Below are 18,743 nucleotides of genomic sequence, written 5' to 3'. Positions count from 1 at the left end.
CGGTTTTTATAAAACCCAAGAGAAAGCTAAGTGTAATGAACCTTTTAAAAATTCAGTCTATCCTTGATACTGCCATCCAGTCAGAGTGGTCTAAAAAAAATTCTGATCAAGACATTCACTAAGTATAGTTAAGTGTTAATGAAATTTTGCTTAAAGGAATATGCAGTCATGTGCTTGTTCTGTGTATAATAGCTCTGTGATTTTAGGTACCTCTGAGTCTCTTTTTGCTTAATTGTTTTATATATTAAAATATAGATATGGAATAACTATCCTATAGGACTATTATGTTCATTAAATGAGATAAAATTGTCTGCCATGTAATTGCCCAGCGACATTTTGAATTTCAGTCTGTAGACAGTAGCAGACTTAGAGGATTCAGCATTTGCCATTTGCATGTCACCATACAAGTGTGAGCTGCACATTATGGGATGGTACATAGCTTTCCTTTTTCCTTCCTATGTGTACTCTGTAGAACCTTTCAGCTCCTCCACCCCACTCTTTGCTGTCATTCATTTCTACAGTTTCTCTTTTTGTCTTTTTAATTTTTAAAAATCTGTTATCGAGTACATTTTAATATGTTTTTAAATTTTATTTTATTTTTATAGAGACAGCGTCTTGCTCTGTTGCCCAGTCTGGAGTGCAGTGGCATGATTATACCTCACTGCAGCCTTGAACTTCTGGGCTCAAGCAATCCCCCTGCCTCAGCCTCCTGAGTAGTTGGGACTATAGGTGCATGCCATGATGCCTCGCTAATTTTTAAAAATTTTTTTGTAGAGATGGGAGTATTGCTATGTTACCCAAACTGGTCTCAAATTCCTGTCCTCAAGCAGTCCTTCTGCCCTGGCCTCCCAAAGTGCTGGGAGTACAGGCATGAGCCACCATGCTTGGCATGGCACATTTTTAGAAAGTTCAAAAAATACTTCTAAAACATTACTTAAATTATCTGTATTCTAATAACACTTTCATTTTGTGTATCCTTTTATAATAGTTTATCAAGTACATACATTTTAAAAGAAAGTATAGTCATGGTCACTTTCCTTTCCCATTGGTGACTGGCAATGTCGTCGTTTTTCCATGCCAGTGTTTCAGGCTCAAGTAATGGTAATTGGAGGGAGTTAAAGGTGGTACCAAAATCATAAAAAGGGAAGGGAGGAAGAAAGAAAATACTATGATTGACTGGGTGCGGTGGCCCATGCAAGACCCTGTCTCAACAACAACAACAAAATACTATGATTTGTCAAAATTAATGAATTGGCAGTATACCAAAAGCCTTGAATATGTTCATGTCCTCCAGTTTGTTGGGTGACCCTATTGACTGCCATCTTTACTGTAAGTGAGAAACAGTTGAAACCTTGGCAGTTTCCTATGATTGGACCTAATAATTCTACTTTTATGAATTTATTCAAAAGAAATAGTAAGATTTACACATGTATGCATACATATACAAGGATGCTTATAGGCATATTACAGTAACAAGAAAGAAATTAGAGGTGTTGCAGATGTCTTTCAACAGGTTAAATGTACTGAGTTTCAAATTTATGTATCCCTCATTAACAGGGAGGTACAACTGTTCATAGATGTGGAAGGTATTAACAGCATTAAATGCTGTTGTTTAAAACAGGCCATGTGTATAACATGTATAATTTTCATTTGTGTGGGAAAAAAGCATATTTTTAAGTTTTACCCTGATCTGGCAAGAAAGTTTTGAATATAGTATGAGTTTTTATTGCTGGTTTGGTAAGTAATTAAATATTTGACTTCTCCTGGTAAAGCCTCAATGCAGAATCTGCCCTACCACATGCTTGGCAATTCCAGAACTATTATGAGTGACCCATATATTGTCCTACACAGGCAGCACCAAACTTGGGAAAGGGTTTAATTCCCAAGTTACAAAATCAGTTTGGAATCCAGAGTTTTCTGCTATTTAAACACATGTGCAAATGGGGCGCAGATAAATCAGTAATTGTCCTCATCAGCTTTCTATAGCCAGAGTATATTTATCTGAGAATGCAGCTGAAACATTATGTAAGTATTGTGTGTAAGAACCTTCACTGAAGTATGAGATAAATTAATCACTTTATAATGGTCTCAGAATGTGATGATATGCATTCTCTGACCTTTAAAGTCTTTAATATTTGATGCAAACATTTAAGATGGTTACATATGTACATAACATACTTCCACTGAATTCTAGGCTAAATCAATGATTTTTTGGGGGCTCAGAATTTGATGATATTGATACTTTTTAATTCTGTAGATTCTATAATATCTAATATATATATATTCTTTTATAAGGTGTGATAATTGGTGATATAATGAATACCCGTGACCCTACTGCTCAGATGAAAAGAACATCCTGATACTTTCCTGTCCCATGTTCCTGTGGCCCACCTCACTGTACACACTGCCCTTTCACTCCACTCAGGGTACTGTTATCCTGAATTTTGTTTTTATCCTTCCCATGCTTGCTTTTGTTTGCCAGTTGTCATGCTTTTACAACATGTTTTTATTCTTCAGTTCTACCCTTAAGGTAAAAGCTGACCTTAAGTTCTCCCATGCACTTCTGTATTCCTGTCATTACTTGAGTGTCTTTTGTTTTGTTTTGTTTCCTAGCTCATGTAAGCATTCAAGAAGATTTAAAAAAATTAACTTGTTCAGCATTTTTAGTTGCTTTCAGCTAGGAGGTTGGTCAGGACATTCAGTATACCTTGTTGGTATAAATGGAAAAGTGATCATCCATGGATTTAATAATTTATCTCTTTAGCTCATTTTGAAAATAATTTTGCATTGTAGTTAGAGACTGTGGCTCATTTGATACTAATTGTTTAAGTTCTGTATGGTCTTGTTTCATCATCTTACACATATTTAGATATTGTTAAGGTTCCAGTTTTGCTTGAGTGGAATGTGTCTTCTCTAATTGTTTGGCACAGGCTCAATAAATAGCCATTCAAGATTATAAATTGTGTTGTTTAGATCTATCTTTCTAATATTCTTTTTTTTCCCTGCTTGAAAAATAGTATTGCTGGGTACACAAATCAGGGTAGGCATTTTCTGTCAGCGTTTTGATGGTTATTTCCTACTGTCTTTAATTGTTTATTTGCTGTTGAGAACTCAGCTCTCATTTTGTCTTTCTTTGTAGGTGACCTGTCTTTTCTCTCTGGATGGCTTGAAGATCCTTATTTCTCTTTGGTTTTTGCAGCTTCATTACAAACGAGTCGTGGATTTTCTTTCTTTTTTTATTTTTCTTCCCTTGCTTGATCTGTGTCATGCTACCTGTACCTCTAGGGTCGTTTTCATCAATTCTGGAAATGTCTTAGATGTTGTCTATTCCGATACGACCTTTTCTCAGTTTTTGTTGTTTCTTCTGGGATTTTGGTTTAGATCTATGTTAGAACTCCTCAGTCTCTCCATGTGTGTTAGCTGCTTGTTCATGTTTTTAATTTCTTGTCTTTCTAAAGGATACATAATTCAGATCAGTCTAGTCTGTCAGATTACCAGCTTTCCTCAACCGTGACCAGTTTTGTGTTTGGTGCATTTATTGATTTTTTTGCTTATGATTAAAAAAACTTTTTTAAATTGCCAGGCCACTTTGTATGGCCCTTATTATTTGCTAATCTCTCTGCCTTTTATTAATATTTCTTTTACCATTCCATATATAATGAATGTCTATTCTGAATGTGAATTATAGCATCTGAAGTCCTTGGGGTCTTCACATTTGTTGTTGGTGGCTTTCACAGTGACTTTTTTCCTTGTGTGTGAGTTCTGAACTCTTGTTTTGTTGAACTTCACATGTGGAAATCTTTAGGGCCTAGTTTGGGGATTCTTTCCTCTAAAGGTTTGTATTTGCTTGCTGGGAAACAGAAGTTACTACCAAATGGAGACCCTTTGAGTAGATTTTGAAGATGTCGCCTTACTACATGAATCTTAAGATAAGCTCTCTCACTTTGGGAAAGTAAGGAGCAGTGGTCAGTCCTCAGCCAGCTGAGAGCATACATGTCCACTGTTCCCATATCTTACAGCCCATGGCTTCTACCAGGATCTTAGCTTGTATTTATTCTTATTTCATCACTCTGCCCCATTTTCCTTTACCTTCTTGTGACCTCAGTAATGTAAGAATAATTGTTATAATGCATCCAGAATCTGGTCCTGGTTTATATAGCAGGTCCCTTTAGCAATGCTGTTGGAATCCTAAGTCATTGAATTGTTATGATGCTTAGTGGCCTTATCACACTTGGATTCATACAAAGGCCCCTTGTAGAAGGGAGCTTGGAGATTCAAGGAGCTGATAAAAAGCCAGTTTGGCTGGAGGGCAGGGTAACAGATGAGACAGTAAGGGGTGGCTTGAGATGCCCTTTTCAGTCATCTGACCTTGATTGTGAAGACACAGAGAAGCCAGAGAAAGTTAAGTGCAAAGGGATGACAGAGTTCAGATCCAGGTTGCAAAAAACGTCGTTCTCACTGTTCTGCTAATAGTATATAAGAAGGTAAAGGTTACTATGTGGAGACTTACTGGCGTCAACAAGCTTCATGACTGAGTGTGATCACTCTGATCAATTGCTTACATTTAACTGTGGGGAAATTATTTCTCTGTACCTCAAAGTTTTATTTTTTCTACGACATTGTATTATGAAACTTCAGATGTACTGCTGTGTTAAAAGAATTTTATAATGAACACCAGCATACCAACCACTTAGATTCTACTATTCATGTTTGTTATGTGTCTTTTATCACATAACGGTTTTTATCTCTCCATCCCTTTAGCCATTAATCCATTTTAAATTTTCATACATTTCGAAGTAAGTTTCAAGTGTCAGCACACTTCAACATAAGTATCATTAACCTAGAATTCAGTATTCAATTACGGTTTTTGTTTTGATTTATACACAGTTAAATACATAAATATTAAGTATACATTTACTGAGTTTTCACAGATACATTCACCAGAATAATCTGAATCCCTATGGAATGTAGAATATGACCATCACCCCGGAAAGTTTCCCACTGACCCTTCCCAGTCAATCCTTGCCCCCAGTCGTGGGAAGCAACCATTGCTCTTCTGTTTTTCCCACCGTAGTTTAGTTTTGCCTGTTTTAGAATTTCTTATAAACAGATTTTATAGTGCACATTCTTTTATGTGAAATTTGTTTTCTCATGATGTTTTTGAGATTTCAGTAATTTTTTTATTGTTGAGTAGTATTCTGTTATGTAAGTATATTGTAATGTATTTATCCATTCTTCTGTTGATGAACATCTGGACCGTTTCCCTTTTTTTTTTAAACTATTAATGAGATGACTAGGAACATTCTTTGGCAAGCATTTTTGTGAACATGGGCTGGGACTTTAATGTTAGATGAAATTTGTATCTACCCTTTGATCCTTCACGGTTGTATGATTTTATATTCCCTCCAGTAATGTATGAGAGTTCTGGTTGCTCTACATTCTATCCCGCATTTGATGTTGTCAGTGTTTTGTTTTAGCCTTTTGACTGGGTGGGTATGTGGTTGAATCATATGGTGATTTTTTATTCACTTCTCTGAGTACCGGCTAATCGTTGTTTGCGTTGTTTATTCTTCCATGTGCATATTGAATGTTAGTAGGTCTCCTTTTTTGAAAATATGGTTAAACCTTTTTGCCCAATTTGTATTGTTAAATTGTGCACTTTTTCTTCCCAATTTTTTAAAAATTGTGGTAGAACACATACTTAACCATCATAAAATTTTCCATCTTAACCATTTTTAAGTGTGCAGTTCAGCGGTGCTACATACATTCATAATGTAGCACAACCATCCCCACCATCCTTCTCTGTAACTCTTTTCATTTTATAAAACTGAAAGTCTATAGACAATATTTCCCCATTTGCCCTCCTTGCAGCCCCTAGCAACCACCATTCTACTTTCTGTCTCTATGATTTTAAAATGTAGGACTTTTCATATACCTTGGATACTAGCCCTTTGTCAAAATGTTATGTTTTGCTAATATTTTCTCTGAGTCTGTAGCTTGTCTGTTCATTTTCTTAACTGATCTTAGGTTTTCTTTTTTTGTTTTTTTGAGACAAAGTCTTGCTCTGTTGCCCAGTCTGGCGTGCAGTGGTGCGATCTCCACTCACTGCAACCTCTGCCTCACGGGTTCAGTGATTCTCCTGCCTCAGCCTCCTGAGTAGCTGGGACTTCAGGCGCCCACCACCATGTCTGGCTAATTTTTTGTATTTTTCGTAGAGACAGGGTTTCACCATGTTGGCCAGGATGGTCTTGATCTCCTGACCTCATGATTTCACCCACCTCAGCCTCCCAAAGTGCTGGGATTACAGGTATGAGCCTCCGCACCCGGCCCTTTTTTTTTTTTTTTTAAAGTCTGGAAAATGGGCAGAGGGGATTGTTGTGAATCTTCAGTGAAACAGCATATCAAAGCACTTAGAAATGTCTGGCACATGCTGAACACACTCCTTAGTGTTCTCTGTTTTAATTTCTATGCAGATGAGTCAATATTTTTAATGGGGCCAGACACGGTGGCTCATGCCTGTAATCTTAGCCCTTTGGGAAGCTGAGGCTGAAGGACCACTTGTGCTTGAGTTTGGGCTGCAGTGAGCCATGGTTGTGCCACTGTACGCCAGCCTGGGTGACAGAGCAAGACTCAGTTTCTAAAAATACATATATTTTATACATACATATATATGTATATATTTGGTTTAGCCAGGGCAGAAATAAAATTATTATGTTTAAATTATTTCTACCACCACTTCTATCCCATGAAAAGAAGAGAGGGAGGGAAATAGATAGATTACAATAAAATACCCTAATTTTATTATTTCTCTTTCTGAAAATTCATCCAAGTCCATTTTGGGAGGGGTCATGAGGAAAACACTGACAAGTGTTTGAGTGTTATATTACTGGTTGGACATAATTATTAAGGATGCACATAGTTGCATTAAAAGATGGCCTAAATGTGACTACCAATGTGGAAATTTCAATGACTCACTAAATACTTTGACCTATTTGTGAATATTCTGAAATATAGTAATCAGCATGCTCTAAAAATAAACTAGAATCTTGTTATTAACACTATTCACTGTAGAGCAGGAATTTATAAAAATGAGTTTGACAATAAAGCTAATGACTCATGAGAAAGCAGGAAAAGTTTGTTTTACCCTGGAATCAAATTTTTTCTTTGCCATATAACATTTATTTTTTCTCTCTCAACTTTCATTTGTTAAAGTTATAAGTATTTCATTGGCAACTTTTTGCAAATGGCGGTGGCTGTTAGTTTGAAGGCCAGTGTCCATGTTTAGTCAAGAAGTCATATTAGTCTGCATTGAGGATGCTGAACTTGTATAGAAATCTTTTAGCACTGTTGAAACGTTAAGCTCTTCAGATGCCTGAGCCTGATGTGAGTTTGTCATTGTTTACTCCTACCGAAGTTAAGACTTAGAATGAGTATGTCCACCCATTAGCTTTTAAATGACATTAAATAATCAGTGGTTTCCTTGACAAAAGGAGTTTCAGTAGGAAGTTGAAGAGAATACTGAGTCTAGAACTGCAACTTAACTCTATAATATAGAATCTAAACTTAACTATAGAATCTTGTGAGGTGCCGGGGCGTACTTCTTATTGGTCAACTTCCTTTTATTTTTATTCCAGTTTTCTTTTTTATTTTTACAAGTTTTCAGATAATTGTATCATTAGAAATTGACTTCCTTCTCTATATTTTCTTGGCCTTAAAACTGTCAGTTAAGAAACATTTTGAAATTGCAGGTCTAAGAGGGAAATCTTAGTTTAAGCCTTAGTTAAGCCTGGCATTCTCAGTATGGGAATTATCAGCTGCCCTTTTCCAGACAAGCTAAAATGTAATATAGGTCTAACTCTCTTATTAGAAGGTTTATTTTCTGTACTTTGAAGATTTAATTGTGTACATTTCTTCTCCCCTTTTCACTCTTGTGTATTTTTGGTAATTGAAGGAGAAGCACTCATGGTTAATAAAGAGTGTAACATTCATACACACGTGTGTTTATTGCGGCACTATTCACAATAGCAAAGACTTGGAACCAACCCGGATGTTCATCAGTGATAGACTGGATTAAGAAAATGTGGCACATATACACCATGGAATACTTTTTTATGCAACCATAAAAAAGGACGAGTTCATGTCCTTTGTAGGGACATGGGTGAAACTGGAAACCATCATCCTGAGCAAACTATTACAAGGACAGAAAACCAAACACCGCATGTTCTCACTCATAGGTGGGAATTGAACAGTGAGAACACTTGGACACAGGAAGGGGAACATCACACACTGGGCCTGTCATGGGATGGGGGGAGGGGGGAGGGATAGCATTAGGAGATATACCTAATGTAAATGATGAGTTAATGGGTGCAACACACCAAAATGGCAGATGTATACATATGTAACAAACCTGCACGTTGTGCACATGTACCCTAGAACTTAAAGTATAATAATAATAATAAAAAAAAAGTGTGACGTCATATGCAAAAGTTTGCCAAGCAGAGACTCTGGCCTGAACTTGAGTGTTTAAGGTGTGTGTTGGAGGTCAGTCTCATAGGCATACAACCGCCTACGTGACTGACCTCATTTATTCACATTCCAGACCCTAGAGAGAAAACAGGTGTTTACCATCAAAACTGTGTGCATAAATTACCTGGTTCAAATTGGTGGCCAGTTTTTTCACCAGTTGGTGGTCAAATTTTGGCCGTCTTCAGGTATGCAAAAGTGCTCTTATCAGACAGAACATTTCAGGGGTTTAGTTTTTAAGAGACTAAGGGCCAGCCCTGAAAATACACCTTTCTTGGGAATGAACAGGATTTGAGCATCCCAGACCTGCCGCTGAGTTAACATTTTCCTGCATAATTTGCCTTTTCTTTCCTGGAATTAAGTTACTTCTGCTCAGTCTTCAGCTCTTAATTTAAATGGTGCTTTCCGTGTAAAGCACCATTTACTTGTGCATAGTACCCGTACATTTCTCATGTAACATAATACACATTTAAAAATACAAAATTTGTTTTATTGAGGTATAATTTGCATACAATAAAATAATCAATTTAAGTATGCAGTTTAGTAAGTTTTGACATTTGTATACGGTCCAGTAATTACCACTTCAGTCATGATCTAATACAATATAGGAATAAGGAAATTGATATTGGCAGAATACTGTTAACTAGACCGCAAACCTAATTTAGATTTCACTGATGTTTACACACACTCAAGTGTGTGTGTTTGTGTGTAATTCTGTGCGGTTTCATCACAGGTGCAAATGTATGTAATCATCATAATCAAAATGCAGAACTATCCTGTGAACACAAAATCCCTGTTGCGTTATTAGTCACATGCTATCCCATCCCTAACTCTAGCAACCACTGATCTGTTGTTTATACATTATACTTAACTGTTGTTAATCTGTGGTACCTACCAACAGGGTGTGCATTCAGTGAGAGCAAATAAGAAGTCTGTCTTCTTCACCGCTGTATCCACAACACAGTAGGGCATGGGTTTTAGGTACTCAATTTATTATCTTCAGTAATTTCATATTGAGAATTGACTTGTAATCCTAATGCCCTGATATTCCAAACTTTTAGATGAGATTTGTTAGAAGATGTCATGAAAAAAGTCCAAGAAATAAAGGAAATTTTTGAAGTTTGAGAAATCAGATTGTATGTGTGCATGTGCTCCCACCCAAGTACACATGGGCACACACACACTCAACATCAAATTTTCTTTTAAAAGATTGCTATGCAATTGGATTCTTCATTTACTACTTTTTTTTTTTTTTTTTTTTTGAGATAAGGTCTCACTCTGTCGCCCATACTGGAGAGCAGTGGCATGATCTCGGCTCACTGCAACCTCTGCCTCCTGGGTTCAAACGATTCTCCTTCCTCAGCCTCCTGTGTAGCTAGGTCTAAAGGTGCACACCACCATGCCTGCCTAATTTTTGTATTTGTAGTAGAGAGATGGTTTCACCATGTTAACCAGCCTGGTCTTGAACTCCTGAACTCAGGTGACCCACCTGCCTTGGCCTCCCAAAGTACTGGGATTGTAGGTGTGAGCCATCATGCCTGGCCCCTTCATTTACTTCTGATAAAATTTGGGGTTACTTAACCATTATAAATGGACAACAAAGAGAGATAATGGAAACACTTGTTGTCATATAACTTTATGGTCTATCCTCAATAGAACATTCAAAGTAATTATTTTTAAATTAAAATTTACCATTACCTTTGTGTAAGTTCCATGTATGTTTTATTCACTACAATATCCTGGCACATGATAGTCATTTTGTAAACATTTGATAAATTAATGAATGCGTAACTGTTAAATACTATGTTAAATGACATTGAATTGTTTAAACGTATATAACTCATTAAGGTAGCATAATTGTTCATTTGTATCTTTTTATAGCTTAGGTATGAAAGAGGAAAAATTAAATTAGGATTAATTTGGAGCTGCCATTGAGTTCCATCTGTATATAAAATACTTCACCGAATTTGACAAAAACTCAAGTCAACTAGGCTCTGAGAGTAAAATTACTTGCTTTTGGTCACCCAGCTAGTAAGTAAGCCTAGTCAGTTTTACCTTTGTCTGCCCTCTGCCCTGTCCTCTTTTGGTGCTACCAAGGAATTCTGAGTCCAATTGATAAATTTGTGTAGCTGTTAGAATATTCAAAAGAGACCAAAATAAGACAAAATCTCATGTGGTAGCCAAAGCATTGAGTTGACATATGCAATACATTATGGAGTAATTTAGCATCAATATTTTCTATTAGAAAATGTGAACAGTTTTTATGTTAAAACCTGTGCTTCATTCTATTACAGAGTGAGATGAAGGAACTCCTTAATACACATACAATACTTGCACAAAGAAGTCCAAATCCATCCTAGTTTTTTTTTCTTCTTTTTCTTTTTTGATGCGATCTAGGCTCACTGCAAGCCCTACTTCTCCTGGTTCACACCATTCTCCAGCCTCAGCCTCCCCGAAGTTGGGAGGCGCCTGTCACCAGGCCCAGCTAATACATATATATATATGTTTTTTTTTTTTTTGTTTTTTTTTTTTTTTTTTTTTTTTGAGACGAGTCTCGCTGTGTCGCCCCAGGCTGGAGTGCAGGGCCGGATCTCAGCTCACTGCAAGCTCCGGGCCCTGGTTTTACGCCATTCCCTCCTGCCTCAGCCTCCTGAGTAGCCGGGACTACAGGCCCTCGCCACCGCCCGCTAGTTTTTCAGATTTTTTTAGTAGAGACGGGTTTCACTGTGTTAGCCAGGGATGGTCTCTGAACTCCTGACCTCGTGATCCGCCCATCTCGGCCTCCCCAAAGTGCTGGGATTACAGGGCGTGGAGCCATCAAGCCTGGCCCATCCTAGTTTTTTGAGACAAAGTCTCGCTCTGGGCTCAGGTTGAGTGCAGTGGCACGATCTCAGCTCTCACTGCAACCTCTGCCTCCTGGGTTCAAGTGGGATTCTCCTGTCGTAGTTCTCCCGAAAGAGCTGGGATCATAGGCACCTGTCACCATGCCCAGCTGATTTTTTGTATTTTTAGTAGAGACGGGGTTTCACCATGTTGGCCAGGCTGGTCTCAAACTCCTGACCTCAGGTGATTCGCCCGTCTCGGCCTCCCAAAGCGTTGGGATTGCAGGCGTGAGCCACTGCGCCCAGCCAACAAATTGATTTTTAAAAATCAACTTTCAGAAGTCTTCTTTTGGAAGAATCTTGCAAATTTCCTGGACCTGGATATAATCCACAATAGAAAAAGAGAATACAACACAGTGACAGTGTTCCAGCACCTTAGGAGATGCATGTGAATCTGTTGTGGTTGATACTCGGGATGCAAGGGTAAATGAGAGGTGGTTCCTGCTTGTTAATCTTCATTCTAGTAGAGAATAACTGCACTGTGGAAGGGTTCACAAGTTGTAGGTACAAACTAAAGCTGGAGTTTTAGGGGTTGATAGATCTGGATTTTGAATCCTGACTTTAATACTTGCTTAACACAAAGTTAAGTTTTCTGATCTTTATATATAATAGGACTAATAAACTCTACCTTGAAGAATTATTGTAAAGATCAGAAATATATGTAAAATGCTTAGCGTAGTAACTGGTCCCTGGTGGATACTCCTTAAGTAGGATTATTATCTACTGCTATCATTTTGATAATTCTTTCAGGCTTTTTCTGAGGCTGTAAAATGGGGATGATAATAGTACCCATCTCACAGTGATGGTCTGATGATTAAATGAGATATTACATGTAAATCTGCTTGACATGGTGCTAGAAACTTAGAAACTTAAATGCTTGATAAATTTGGTTTCACAAATGATAGCAGTTCTGCTGGGAGTTAGTGAAAGAGAGGTAGTCAAGAAGTGTTTTATAAGGGAAATGAACAAAGTGTGTACATAATTCTGAGTCTTGAAGCCCAGCCTCAGGATGTGACCTCGCACAGTGGCTTGAGAGAACACTCTCTAGAGCCTAGATAACAGGGAGCATTGAGACACTGAACAGAGTTTGCTTTCTCTCCGGCGGCAGAGGGGAAGCTGCTTTGGGGCTTGAGGGGAGGATGCGGGTCTGTGGTGATGCCTTATTCTATTTCAGATCTATACTCTTTGCAGAATACTTTGATCACGTCGGGCCACAAATAGATTCAGTCTGTGATCATACAGTTCTGATAATCGAGATTAAAGCTACAGGAAAACAACTCTCAGAACTTTGAAATCATTCTCATAAATGAGATTTTTTAAATGAAGATTATTAAATTATAATTTCCCCTTTTTTCATTTTTACAATACAAATTTCATTTTGATGATGAAATATAGCATTTGATTATTTTTCCTACCTGTGAATAGTGTTTAAAAATTGTGGCAATTAATCTTCAAGATTAATTGAATTTCATAATGGTGCATTTTCCTCAACATGTAATTGGTGGTCTGCAGTAGTTCCTCTGAAATCTGCATCGGACAACTAAAAGCCACTGAATGTTTCCATCAGAGTAGCTGTGGTATTTTTCTGCCTATCTAAATACCTGTCTTGGTTTAATTCTTGCGCCTTTATTTTTGTGCTCGATAATAAACCTAGTTATGATGCAAAACAGGCTTTAGATTGAGACTTATTTTTTGTTTTGTAGAAACAAGAGCCAATTGAAGTTAAACAAATCGTTCTAGACCTAAAGCTTTTTACTTAACTGACTTTACTTAATTCAGTTGCAGTTGATCAGTCTTGAGTGCCCGCTATGTGGAAGTAGTAGAAACTGTTGTTCCTTGTAAAGGATGGAAAATACATATGGAAAATAACATTTATGTACCCACCCTCCAGTTTGATGATGACTGTTCACTCATTCATTCAATAAATATTTATTGAGCACCCAGACTTAGATGCTAATGCAGAAAATAAAGGAAGGTTTTGAGACAGAATATTCCTTAAATCAGTAATAGCACATAGTTGTCTACTGCTAGCTGACGGAATGTTTCTCCTACTTTAAGAGAAAATAATGAGTAAATGTTCATACTTTTTAAATGCATATTAAGTTATGAATTCCTGGTAGGTTACAGAGAGTATGCCCATCTGATGTCTTTTATCTTCTCTGTAACAGAGATATGGCAGGCTTACTGGAGGACGTATGAAATCAGTGAATTGTAGAGCTTCCTAGGCAAGCATTGTTCAATTTCCAGATAGTTTTAACTGGCCATTTGAGATTTGTCTTCATGAGTTGAAAGTGGAGTTTATACTATGATTTCTCCAGCTGCTCATCTAAGCATGAAGAGGATGAGTGAGTGGGTAGGTTCAACATGGCTTGGGTTTACCAAGCAATTCAAACAGAGGGATAATAGGAGACAGGGGAGCTGGTTGTCTTTGCAAGAGACGGTCATAACGAGGAACCATCCAGTATGAAGTAGACAAAGATTGGTGTGGAGTGAGAGGTGAGTTAACTGGGGATGGAACTCTTTGAACAAATGAGCTAGCAGGCTAGTAGGCAGTTGTTGATGAACAGGATGTTTGAAAATTTTTTTAGGGCAGAAGTCAAGACACTTTGTGTGTAAAGGGTCAGAGTAAATATTTTAGACTTTGAGGAACGAGGCAAAATGGAGGGTATTATGAAAGTACAGAACAAGAGAGAAGACAAATTTGCACAAATTTTTGTGTTGATAAAGTTCATAATAGAGTGTAGTTTTCTAGTAACACAGGTGTGCTGCTGAAGAGAATGGGATGCTTCTTGGAGGAAGGGGGGATAACATTTCATGTGAGGTTCAAAATGGGTACGCTTATCAAAATAAATTGCAGATTTTATTCTCTTCAGGCTAATCTACAAGGAAATGGTACACATTTCATCTTTGAAAATGTGTTCACAGTGACAATTACTTGCAAGTATTGATATCACTCTTATCAGCTTTTAAAATTGAGTTTATTCATTGTTTAGAAGGCATTTCAAGAATTCCATTAGATTCTTGTGTTTGCTTTAGACTTTAAGCTTGTATTACTTTGCAGATTAATCACTTAAAATTGATGGTTAGATGGAAACACCTCAGCTGCACATTTAAATGGATTTTGAAGTATGTAAATCCTTTGCCTTTTCATTGGAGTCCAAAATATGCTGCTGGAACTGTAGTTTGAGGTCAGAAAATACATCTGCAAATTTTTGTAGAAATGGAAATTTCCCTTCTGGTTTTCACTTTTGACAGCATGGGAAGGGTGTGGAGCAGCTGAAGGTTATTATGATTCAGACTCTATTCATTGTTTCTTAATGTCCCATTTAAGTGGTCATAGATTATATGAGCTTTTCTTAATAGGAGACCGTTTTATTTCTTTAATATTTTTTGGTATAACTCATGTTTATATCTTTAACATCAAGCATAATTACTGACACAATGTAAACTATATGAAAGGTACTCAGGAAACATTTATTGAATGCATATATCTAATATTTTTCTTTTAAAACAGTGTTGTTTATCCTATTCCTTTTGTTGTAGGTGAAGAGCGATTATATGTTAGAGATAGCTGATCAAGTGGACCAGGAAATTGCTTTGAAGTTGGGTTGTCTAGAAATACGGTAAGATGGTAACTATACATTGAGGCCTTTATTTATCAATTTTTAAATTATTTTTGAATATTTTGCAGGTATTTTCCTTTTCTTCATAATGATTATCAGTGAAATACTGAATAAAATTTGAGTAAATTATGAACTGTTGGTTTGGTACAAAGATAATTGCAGTTGTTGCCATTGATTTTATTTATTATTCAGATGCCACTCCCCCAGTTTTTATCATTTAACAATATAACCTTTCCTTATATATACATATAAATGTATGTCTTCCCTGATTTTAGGCGATCATACTGGGAGATGCGGGGCAATGCCCTAGAAAAGAAGTCTAACTATGAAGTATTAGAGTAAGTATTATACTTATAAGCTATACCTGTAAATATGCGGAACTAAATTAGTTTGTAGTTTATCTTAAAATTAAATACTGATTCTGAAACACTACTATTTCTAAAATTTTATGTCTGGAAGAGGAAAAGAACAGAATCCTTGATGACATTAATTGTGTTAGTAAACATTTAGATTTGTTGATAGATGTCTTAAAGCTAATACTGTATATGGCCTGTTAACATACACATTTTGTCTGTGTAGAGTTAATCATAGCAAGGTGATATTTTTTCTAATTTATATTGAATTCTACAGCTGCCTATAAATTGCTTATAAATTATTGTTCGTATTCTCTGTATAAGTTACTACAGATTGTTTTTCACAAACGGAGATACGGAAGTTACTCACTGCTCATGTATCAGAAAAATCTAGAATAACTAGAAATTTTTCCAATAATGAAATTAATTTGTGCATTAGACTGTTATATTAGATTGTATTAAATTAACCCAATGTGGAGTTTACTTGTGGGAGACTAGAAGCCCTATACTTCATCTTTTTCATAATTAATTCAGCAAAAAGATAATTGAACATTGAGTCCTTTGTAGCTAAGTGCCGGAGATTCGGAAATAAAACAAAATTTTAACCCCCAGGAAGCATTTCACTAAAAGGAAGACTCTCAGACAAGTAAGCAAAATTATAACATAATGTGCTAGAAATGAAAGTGGAAGTATCAACTGGGTGTTTGCAGGAGGATGGTGCTTGATGTGTGAGGTGTTTTCACATGGAGATGTTATTTAACCTAAGTCTTAAAGAATGAGTGGTTCACAAAGTGTAGGTATGTGGGGTTTGTTGCATGGGAGCCAGGAAGCCAGTCAAGAGGATAAATCAACATTTGCAAAGGCATAGAAACATGGACCATCAGGCAAAGGTTAGGAAACTCTAAGTTGGTTGTGAGTAGATAGAATAGCATTCTTATGAGGGAGATAGGGACGTGTATACAGGGACCAGGTCGTTACCTCTCTAGTACATTCTTTAAAGAGTCTGGACTTAGCCTTTGAGCATCGCTGACTCATCATTTCAAGCAGGACAATTATATGATGAGATTTGCAAGTTAGAATTCCGTATTTGTAAGATTAGAATTTTATTAAAGAAGATTAAAGATGGAAGCAGTGAGTCAGGAAGCTGCTGTACCTTTCTTGTCCATGTGAGAATGATGAGGCTGTGAGACAGAAGGAAGCAGTGGCCATGGAGACCTGGGCTAGCAGAGGCAGAGTCTGTGTGACTGGAGCCTGATTATATTTGAATCAAGGACAGGGAGGAACCCAGGGAGTCTCTTGGTTTTCTCTCATGGGCCACTATGGATACCAGTCACAGAAAAGCAGTGTGCTTGAGGAGAAAGAAAACAAGTTACTTGGAGCATGTTGATTTTTAGTTCTAAGGGAACATTCATGTTTTTTAAAATGAAAAAGGAAAGATCACTGTTCGTTTATTTCACTGTTATGAAATCACAAATGCCAGCAGCATTAAAAATCTTCTCTTATGGTACTCTGTGCTTAGATCTTGGTTTCTAGTACCATTCTTCAGTGGAAGGAACCAGAGCTCCTTGGAAAAATGCAGTTCGAGGGAGAGGAGAAAAAATACAAGGGTGAGCCCTAGAGCTGCTTGTAGTGCCAGAAAGAAGGAAGTGCTCAAAAAGCAAAACGATGGGGCCGTGTCAGAGGATGAAGGAGCCAGTGGAAAAAGTTCCCAGTGACAAAAGCTGGAACAATTTGAGCAACAAATTAAGTTACATAGTATTAGACTATAACCCAAAGTATGAATACCCATGAATCCATAGTAATATAAATACTTGAATCAATAAATATTTAAAGGAGCAGTGACAAATTTCCTCTACAGAAAAATTCCAAAAAATTTATGTAGATTCCCTCTCTCAAAGGAGGTGGGGCATAAAACTCACCTCTAACATATGAGCTACATTTAGTGGCTTGTTTCTAAAGAGTATAATAAGGAAAGGAAGTGTGGGGAAAAAGTAACTTTACAGTGAAGAAACCTGACAGGCATGACCTCAGCCAGGTGGTCAAAGTCAGCATAACCAGTGATCAGTAGTGTTGATAGTGTGCAACCATGATGTAATGTGTTGAGAAAGACACTTTACCTCTGTAGCCTTCCTCATAACAAAACCCCATAACCTGAGTCTAATCATGAGAAAAAACATCAAACAAATCCCTCTTTAGGGACATTTTACAAAGTACCTAACCAGTACTCCTCAAAATTGTCAAGGTAATGAAGGAAACAGTGGAAGTCAGAGAAACTCACATATCCAGGAGTTGCCTAAAGAAACATGATGATTACATGTAATGTGGTGTCCTCGATAAGATCTTGGAACAGAAAAAGGATAGGGAAAAAACTGATGAAATCTGAGTACAGAGTTTGTTAATCATAATATCTTCATACTGGTTTATTATTTGTGACAGATGTACCAAAGTAATGCAAGATATTAATAGTAGGGGGACCTGGGTGTGGACTATACAGGATACTCTCTTTCTAACTCTTTTGTAAATCTAAAACTATTGTAAAATAAAAGACCTATCTAAGAAGAAAATCCTGATGGGAGAATTAAGCAAGTAGTTAGAGATGATCTAAAAAGGTACAATAGATGACGAATAGTTATGTGAAGTCAAGAGAAGAGTGCTAGCTCAGTGGCCTGACTGAGTTACATATACAGGGAGAGGACTCCAGGAACACATGTGATCATCTTTCAGGGTCACTGTGGAAGCCTACCCTAGTGTAGTGACTGGGGAAAAAGAATGATGTGATGTGTATTCTACCTATCTCTATGTGAGGCCAAGACAGGAAAATGAAATAGTAACTGAGAGATAGAGTCTGCGTGAGAACCAGAGGTGTACAAAGGAATGAAGACAGCCAGACATACTGTCAAAAGGATACAGGAAGAGAGATACTTGAAAGAAATTTCCACGAATAATACATTGACATGTTTTTAATCGCCAAAACAGTTAAAGAAAAGCAGATTATCCGTCAAGGTGAATTTCTGAGTGGTACGTTTGGAGAGAAGAATTTTAAGTTCAAGATCTGTTTGAAATGAAAGTCAAATTTTGCACTGAAGTTGGTGTAAATTGGGCTTATTTCTAGAAATTACAGAACTTCAGATGATCAGAGAAGAGATGAATAGAAGAGGACAAATTAGGGCTTTAACCAGTGCTTTCAAAACGTTACATAGTTTTTGTCAGGGGTCAGTGAAATGGAGAATATGAGAATTGCTATACTTGTCTACGGCCATACCACCCTGAATGTGCCCGATCTCGTCTGATCTCGGAAGCTAAGCAGGGTCGGGCCTGGTTTGTACTTGGATGGGAGAATTGCTGTACATAAGTAAGGGCTT

At 37.1% G+C, this 18,743-nt stretch overlaps 1 protein-coding gene across 43 annotated transcripts in view; it reads left to right on the top strand.

Moving 5' to 3' along the window:
* The window catches only part of PTK2 (protein tyrosine kinase 2), a 322,010-nt gene that overhangs the window by 106,223 nt on the left and 197,044 nt on the right, over window positions 1-18,743 (top strand). For 42 of the 43 annotated variants that reach the window (XM_017962371.2, XM_021942917.1, XM_021942938.1 and 39 more), the window contains 2 exons: window positions 14,949-15,028; window positions 15,304-15,366. In XM_017962371.2, the coding sequence (XP_017817860.1) occupies window positions 14,949-15,028; window positions 15,304-15,366 (143 nt within the window). Of the gene's footprint in view, window positions 1-2,300; window positions 2,427-14,948; window positions 15,029-15,303; window positions 15,367-18,743 lie in introns of those variants that run through there. The other variant, XM_017962373.3, reaches the window with a different exon arrangement.

Source organism: Papio anubis, chromosome 8 (assembly GCF_008728515.1).
Source record: "Papio anubis isolate 15944 chromosome 8, Panubis1.0, whole genome shotgun sequence".
NCBI classification, from domain to species: Eukaryota; Metazoa; Chordata; class Mammalia; order Primates; family Cercopithecidae; genus Papio; species Papio anubis.
Note: the sequence above shows the minus strand (reverse complement) of the source record. Positions and strands in the feature narration are given on the sequence as shown.